At 49.4% G+C, this 8,791-nt stretch overlaps 1 protein-coding gene across 11 annotated transcripts in view; it reads left to right on the top strand.

Moving 5' to 3' along the window:
• The window catches only part of CADPS (calcium dependent secretion activator), a 560,269-nt gene extending 551,693 nt beyond the window's left edge, over positions 1-8,576 (top strand). For all 11 annotated transcript variants that reach the window (XM_056524520.1, XM_056524514.1, XM_056524517.1 and 8 more), the window contains one exon: positions 7,382-8,576. In XM_056524520.1, the coding sequence (XP_056380495.1) occupies positions 7,382-7,561 (180 nt within the window). In that variant the 3' untranslated portion in view covers positions 7,562-8,576. The remainder of the gene's footprint in view (positions 1-7,381) is intronic.
• The last annotated feature ends 215 nt before the right edge of the window (positions 8,577-8,791 follow it).

Genomic DNA, 8,791 nt, shown 5'->3' with positions numbered 1-8,791 from the left:
GTTGACTCCAGCCGATGGAAGCACCCACCCGGTTGTAGACCCCTATATTAAAGAGATAATGAAGCAAGAAGTGGTCCATGCTTTCCAGCGTGTCCCCACACTCTTCTCGGGGACATCCCCGGTCATCAGAGTTCCTGCACTTCAGGTTGTCCCTTACATATAGCTTCCCCTGAAAGCAGCGCCAGGCCAAGTCCCAAAACTTCTGGGGGATCCTTTTTATGTTACAACCCCACCCTCAGATTCCGACCTGGGCAGTCCCTGAGCGCCAGAGGCTTCTGGAAGTGGGTCAACAGAACCCGTTTGTCAAGGAACTGCCTCGACTGGGTCCTGATCTCCCACACTCCCAGACCCCACCGACGTATCGCCTTCAGAGTCGGGGTAGCGTAAGCCAGAAGATATTCATGGGGTGTACGGAGGTCCTTCACTTGCCCTCCTCTCTCCCATTACTGGAAGAAAGGCCAAAACCATTCCCTGCAGGAGATTACCCACAGAGGAGCCCTCTCTTTCCAGAGGTTTGCAACGTTAGCTTTCAAGAAGGTGTTTGTAAAGAACACCACGGGGTTTACCATAGATAAACCCCCTAGTCTCCTCGTGCGGTACGTAACCTCCCTCTTGACTAGGTTCATCCTGTTCCCCCATAACATCTGGAAAAACAGGCTGTAGATCCTAGTGTAGTAAGCGTCTGGCAAGATACATACACTGCCCAAATAGATAAACAAGGGGAGCAGTTACGATTTGATCAGGTGTACCCTTTCCCTGAGGGTCATAGACCACTGGTCCACCTTCTGGCATCCTGGAGCTTACCATCCCAGTTTTTGGTGGGATAATCATCCTGGCCGAATGTGATGCTAAGACTTTTGCTGATTCTTGGGGCCCTGGAAGGGTGTCCGGGAGATCAAACGTGGGGTCTCCCCCTCCCAGCCAGAGACTCTCACACTTATCCCGGTTGATCTTAGACCCGGATGCCTCCCAGTAGCGGTCCACCTCCGACATCACCACATCGACCTCCTCTCTCGAGGAGACAAAAATAGTGACATCATCAGCGTACGCTACCACTCTCTGGGTAACAGCCAGCTCCGCCAGACTCATCCCGACTCCCGCCAATGGTCCGCGACTCACCCTCCTAAGGAAGGGATCGATCGCAAAAACATATAAGAGCGGGCTCAAAGGACAACCCTGACGGACTCCGGACCCCACCTCAAAAGAGCGGCCAGACCAACCGTTCACCAGCGGGAAACTCTCTGCCCCTGCATACAAGGTCTTAAGCCAATTAACAAAAGTACACAGTAAGCCATATCTCAGGAGGACAGACCAGAGGTACTCATGGTTCACCCGATCAAATGCTTTGGCCTGATCCAAGGACAGCAAGTACCCCTTCCAGAAACCAGCACTACTCCGCTCCACTGCCTCCCTGACACTAAGGACAGCACTTAAGGTGCTTCGGCCTGGAACAGTGCAGTGCTGGGCCTCCGAAAGGAGCCGGGGTGCAAACTTCACCAAGCGATTAAACAGTATCTTAGCCAGAAGCTTCCTGTCCATATTGAGAAGAGCTATGGGCCTCCAATTCTCAATACCGCTGGGATCTTTACCCTTTGAGAGAAGAATCAGGGCTGACCTCCTCATTGACTTCGGCAGAGTGCCCGAGGAGAGACACTCATTGAATACCTCAGTCAAGAGGGGAGCTAAAGACTCCTTAAAGGTCCTGTACCACTCGGATGTTAAGCCATCCGGACCTGACGACTTCTTAGGGGCAAGCCCCTCGATCGCCAGTCTCACTTCCTCTTCCCTGATTTCTTCTGCCAAAACATCAAGAGGGGGGTCTACCCCTGGCTCAGGAATGGTTTCAGCCAGGAAAGCCGACATCCTGTCTCGATCTAGATCCTTCCTTCCCAAGAGGTGTGAGTAGAAGGATCTGACAACCTCCAAGATCCCTGATCTGGACCGATTCAGAGATCCTGTACTATCAATCAGTCCTGAGATGATCTTACTACTCACTGATATCTTGCAGTTTCTGTAAGGGTTCGGCGAGCGGTACTTCCCGAAATCCCTCTCAAAAACCAAAGATGCGTGCCTATCATACTGACACCTCATCAGCAAGGATTTCACTCTGGAGATATCCTCTTGGCTACCTCCAGTCGAAACGAGAAGCTCGAGTTTCCTCCTCAGACCCTGATTCAAGCAATACCTGTTCAGGGACCTGAGGCTCGAGAGCTGGCGGAAGAACCCCGCAACCCGCTTCTTGAATATCTCCCACCACTCTGACTTACTACTACATAGGCCCAGTAAAGGTACCTGACTCTGAAGAAAATCCTCAAAGGACTGTCTTATCTCTGCTTCCTCCAGGAGGGACGAATTCAGCTTCCAATAACCTTTACCCATCCGGGGGGGTCTCTGAAACATTCAAGGAAAACAAAATCATACAGTGATCGGAGAAATCCACCTCAACCACAGACACTGCGGAAGAGACGGCTTCCTCCTTTAAATAAAACCTATCTATCCTAGACCTGCGACTACCTTGATGATAGGTGAAACCCATGTGGCCCGAGGGACACCGGATGTGGGCGTCCTCTAGGCGAGCTTCTCTAGTTATGCTAATCAGTGCCACACTATCGCAAGTCAGCGGACCATTGGAGCCTCTCCTATCTTAGGACCTCGTGACATTTTTGAAGTCCCCTCCAAAGATCACCTGCCGACTCGTAAAAAGAAAGGGCTTAATCCTCATAAAGAGATCTTTACGGCTCCGCTTAGTTTGCGGGGCGTAGACGTTAATGAGCCGGAGCTCTTGTCCCTTCATGAGGACATCTAAGATCAGGCACCTCCCCATTTCTAATTCAATAACCCGTCGGCATTCAACAGGAGCGGTAAAAAGGACCGCCACCCCACTATACGGCTCAGCCGCAAGAGACCAGTGGAAGGGACCGCGCCTCCACTCTCTTCTGGCTTTTATCAGAGAGGCAAGATCTGACAACCTGGTCTCCTGTAAAAAGAAAATGTCGGCTGCAACACGGCCGAGAAAATCAAAGGCTGCAAATCTAGCCGTATCAGACTTTATTCTGGCACAGTTAATAGATGCCAGCGTCAATGGGGTGAGTGCCGCCATACAGGGTGATTAAATTAGACGGCCACACCCTTTACTTTTGTTTACCTTGCTTTTTAGCCCCCTCATCCCCCGAAGACAACGAGAGGGCAGGACCACTCTTGGACCTTTTTTTAGACTCCGATTGGTCCATAAGGTCCCCGTCTCCGTCCGGCCCCGGTCTAGCCCTGCCCTCCGAGGAAGGTGCCTCGACAGGACAGTGCCCAGTTCCCCCAAGAGGCTCTTTCTCCCTAGGCACCTCGCCCTCACCTTCCCCCACCAAGGAGGGGGAGGAGATGGTATTGAGGACGGGGTACCGGTTTGACAGGTCAATCAGAGGGGGGCAGCCAGACTTCCGCTTTGGACCTGGCCCATAGTACCAGGAGCTTCAGAGGGCTCTGACCTCTTCTTTCTCACTTTCCTTTTGCCCTTAACTTTCTTTTTGGGCCTCACCCCACTCTCCTCATCCACACTTTCATAGTGGGAAGAATTGGAAGGGTCGGCCATATTGCCATCCTCTCTGTGAAGTCTCCTGGTCTCCTCATCCAGCACATTCTCCTCCAGGGCTTCAGTAGTTACAGGGCCAGCTTCAGGAGCAGGGACTGACGCTACCCCCGCCACCTGGGCACTCTCCAGTTCCCTACTCCTTCTACGATTTTCCTCCCGCCTTAGTTTGGCAGAGCCCTTTTTCCTCCTCACTAGCCCTGTTGCTCCCCCATCCCTGCCCGTACCCTCCCCAGCCAAGGCAACTTCACAGCTCTCCTCAGCTGGTGCGGTCGCTGCACGGGCAAAGGCGCTAGGACAACGGCTGAAAGGGTGTCCGAGAACACCACACAGGTGGCACCGGATCTGCCGACAGGATGCGGCCAGATGACCCACACAAACCGCAGACCTGCACAGTACAGGCTGCGCTAAAGTGGGTGGGGCTGCCACACCTGTGACAGACCTTAGGTTGCCCTTGGTAGAAGACCTGGATCCTATCACTTCCAAGGAAGGCGGCTGACGGAATGTGGGCAACTGTACTCCCTGAACGCTTGAGTTTGACGGAAAACGTCCAGGCCCCGGACCAGATCCTGTGCTCATCCAAGTTTTTCTTGGGCATGTCCGTCACATCCCCATACCGTCCGAGCCAGGTCATGATGTCATAACAAGAAAGTGACTCGTTACGGGTCAAAACGGTCACTTTCTTGACCGAGTTCTGACCGGAAATCGCCTTTACGGCGAAATCCTGCCAGCCGGGCTCGTTCTTTGCCACTTCGTAGTTTGACCAGAAGAGTTCGAGACCCTCTGGCCGAACGAAACTGACATCAAACTCGGATGAACCGTAGGGGTGAATCAGGGCAAAGATGTCACTTGCCCTGAATTCCATCTGAAGGAGGAGCTCAACCACTTTTGCACGAGGTGGACACGCATTCTTGCCCCTCCAAATCAGACGGACCACATTCCGACGTTTATTGTCCTGCCCGGGTGTCGGGTGGGACCAGACCACCTCCCCATTCCGCTCTCGGAAAGCCCCCCCGTGCCTCTCTATCCAGAAAGACAGGTCGACCTCACCCCTCCCCTCTACTTGGATTGACCTGTCGCTCCTACGCAGAGCCTCTAGGAGGCGCTGTTGCAAGTGGCCTCCAGAGCCGGACGGAGACGGGGACCCCCCTGAACCCCCGACAGTGACATTAGCATAGCTCCTATGAGCAGTCACTACCGAGGGGGCAGCCAGATCAGGCCCAGACCCAGAACCATCAGCACAACCACTCACACCACTACTCCCATCTTTATTCCCATCCATACCAGACCTTCCACTCTTACCACTACTACTCCCACTATCATTCACTCCACTTACACTCCCACATGCACTCCTCTCATCCACAACTAGACTCAGCATTCTCACATCCTCCACTCTTTTCCTGCCTAATAGATTCTGGGCTGGCTGCGACTTGTAGTATAGCTGGTTTTAAAATGTTCTTTGCTGACTTAGCTGCAGCTGGGGTTGACACTAACGGCTCCTCCTCCATGGGTGATGTCCCTTCTGGAGTCTGGAGCTGCCCCACCGGGCGCACCTCAGCTCCACCCACACTCTCTGACATGCAGGGAATCCCCACTGTGCTAGCTTTGCCCGTCCGCACGGGCTCCACAGAATATATAGTACTCAGAGGACCGCCCCCCGAGCACTTGGACCCACCGCTCTCTGCCACCGGTGCCCGGACACTCCCCCCCCCCTCACAGGGGAGTGTCCTGCAACGCCGGTAATGCCCACTGTACTCGGGGAACCGCCCCCGAGCACACGGCAGCATAACTTGCCTCTGGCACTCGGACACGCCCCCCGCAACCCTGGGGCGGCCCTGCAGCACCAGAGCTGCCACCATGAGCCCATCCTGCCCTTCCCTACTGACAGGATGGGTGGGCTTCACATCTATTGCATCCGCAGCCATCTTTGATGCCATGTTGTACCCCCCATGCTGGCCCTGTTCCACTATAGAAACAGGGTCTGGCAGTCTGGGGGACCTAGCAGCCTGGACCAGCTTTGCAGCTGGCCCAGACTGCTGGAAAGGACGAAACACAAAGGACACTGTTTCTTGAACTTTCTGTTTCTTTTTCTTCCTTTTCTTCACTAAATCATCTTTGCCCAGATCCTCACCGAAGGCGAAATTATCCAAGTGGGTAGGTGACTGCAGCTGTATGATGGCTCTCAGCAAACCCCCACTGGCCAGGTCCTCTTCACCGCTATCCTCACCATCACTAGAAGGTAGCGCCACCTGATATGGCTCAGGGTAGCTATCTTGTGGGGGCTGGGGGTTACTTGCACCAGGGATGGCATCCCCCTCACTTTCCACAACTTCACCTTTACCTTCCTCCCCTCCATCATCCTCCTCACTCCTGTCTTCATGGCTTTCTGCACCTTCTTGCCTCACTTTAAACCTGTCTTCATTATACAACTTTTCTTTAAAGAACCCTGCACCCCCAGCAATGTTCTTTCTGGCCTCCTCCACCTCAGCCACCTCTCTTTTCAGTGCCTGTGCAGAAAACTTCTGCCTCTTACCTCCTGAGTTCAGCCTGGTAACGTGTGAACTTTAGTTCTTCTCTCAGGCTCTGAAGTCTTCTGCCCAGCTCCTTGTATTCCGCCATCTTGGCCTGGATCCGTGACCCATAGGTTTCCATGGACTCTCTTGGACCCTGCACCCCCCATTGCTGGGGTTCTGGAGTAGCAGAAGGTCCGCTGCTGTTGCCAATAGCCTTGCATCTTTCCACTTTGGATGGGGGACCAGGCTCCAGATTTCTGCAGGCCCTGCTAGAACATCTCACCCCGACCTTGGAACAGGCTGTAGACACTTTCTTCCCCGATCTCGCCAGCCGGGAACGAGAGGTAGAAGCCAGAGACTCCGGGGGCTCCATGCAGGAAAGCTCTCCCCAGGGGTCTGCCACACCCCTGGGAAGGCAAATGAAAACGCTGCTTCTCTCTGTATGGAAGTCTGGAGCTCAAAAGAGACACACCCGATAACTTCACACACTGAAACTGCTGTGTTCATAGGATGTGCTCTCTGCTGACACCTCTGTCCATGTCAGGAACTGTGGAGCAGAAGAGGTTTGCCATGGGGATTTGCTCATGCTCTGTACAGTTCCTGACCTGGACAGAGGTAGCAACAGAGAGCACTGTGGTCAAATTGGAAAGAACTACACAACTTCCTCCGGAGCAAACAGCAGCTGATAAGTACTGGAAGGATTAAGATTTTTAAATAGAAGTAATTTACAGATCTATATAACTTTCTGGCACAAGTGAATTTGAAAACATTTGTTTTTCCTCTAGAGTGCCCCTTTAAAATAGTAAATGAGTCATTTTTAATTTAATGACCTCTTCTACACTGAAAAATGCTAAATTACATAGTCAAATAAGTCCTCAGTACTGATCTGAGGATATCTGAGTAAGTCCTATTTGCGTATAAATCCTGTCATTTTTTTCAAGATTGTCACTTGTCACAACATTTGTTGAAGGTGTTTTGGCTCACATGGGTTAAGATCACAGAATCAGCACCTCATTAAAAAAGTCACTAATAAGTTATGCCTACTGGGAATATAATGGGCTATAGTGGTGCCATGTGTAAAGCTGTAAAAAAAAAAATTCTACTGTTACAGTGAAATTGGTGTGAAGACAAAAATCTAAAACATCATCGTCACTACCAACATATCCACTTCATTTTCACCTCATTTACTATCAGCCGTTGTCATTAGCGACTAATTGCATATTAGAAAGTACACATTAATTGAGCTATAACCTTAGCCAGCATGTAATGCCTGTATTATTCTTTGTAGAAAACCTATCGGGATTTCCGATTACAAGGTGTACTGGACTCCACGTTAAACAGCAAGACCTACGATACAATCCGAAATCGGCTAACAGTGGAGGAGGCCACAGCTTCAGTCAGCGAAGGAGGAGGCCTCCAGGGTATAACCATGAAGGACAGTGATGAAGAAGACGAAGAAGATGATTAAATATCTGGTTGTAGATTCTCAATGGGATGTAGCCCGGTACCCAGTGCATGTCTGTTAGCCACATTAGGGAATTTTCTGTCCGCTCCAAATGCCCATAACAATTTTACCAATACAATTGTCATTCTAGCTGTGTGGATACCAACAAAATAACGCACTACATTTGGTTCATGGGTTTCCTAACGTCAAATCTATAGGTTCATAAGCAATATAGAGCACCATTGTTTAATACTGTTAATTGAAATATATAGGAAACATGCTAGGTATGTCCCTGTTTTCAGCAAAAATATCCAATGCTTCATTCCTGTAATGTATATACGTTGATGGTAAATTATTGTGCCTATGAGTGAATAGTAATGTCATTTCTGTTGCGTGGATGCCATCCGCTCAAATGAATGAACTAATAGAGGCTTTGTTTCCAAAAAAAGAGAAAGAGGCTACACCCAATGAGGTTTATCTATAGTGATATCATTCAAATCCGAGGTTTATCTCATGCAAAACTCTAAGTCATACACTTTTACTTGAACATTCTGTTAGTTACCAAGAGGTTACATATCGGCGGATTAGTATTCCAAAACCACAACTGTTCTCGTCCTAGAAATGAGACAACCGAACAAGCTACTGTCGAAAAAGGAGAAAAAATAAATAAAAATTTTTATGTTAATGTCTCTTTAAATGTTACATTTTGTTTAGGTTTTAATAAAAGTGTATGTATAAAAAAGAATTAAAAAACAAAGACAACTTTATTAACAGACTTAGACTATAAACTGTGTTTATAAGAATATACAATACTTAATTCCGTAGATTGTAACCTTAATTTACATAATTTTGTGTTCACAATTGTTTTTATATCTGCCATGTACATTGCATTTTGACCAGTAACTGCATGTCATCGGGGTCCCTCAAGAAGCTTTTTATCTGTGTAAAATAGTGGATCCATCTTGCTTTTGCCTTACAAAAGCCTACAGTTGTAAAAGTGTAAGGACTGTGGCTTCTCAATAAATAATTATTCAGATGTCCTAAGTGTGGTGTAATCTTTTATTGAGATCTGGTAACATTCATACCCAATAGATCAACCAATGAAGGTAAAAAAACAAGTCATTTTGTGTTCTGCCCAAGGACTTTGTCACTGAATATGAACAATGGACAATAACTGATTCGGTTTCCTGAAAAGCATAACATTGTCTCTGTTTTTGGTACAGTTCCCTGATAGACAATGGTAAAGGAAATAGT

The sequence above is a fragment of the Hyla sarda genome, chromosome 6 (genome assembly GCF_029499605.1).
Source record: "Hyla sarda isolate aHylSar1 chromosome 6, aHylSar1.hap1, whole genome shotgun sequence".
In the NCBI taxonomy this organism is placed as follows: Eukaryota; Metazoa; Chordata; class Amphibia; order Anura; family Hylidae; genus Hyla; species Hyla sarda.
The sequence above is the reverse complement of the archived record's forward strand: the minus strand, read 5'-3'. Positions and strand labels throughout refer to the sequence as shown.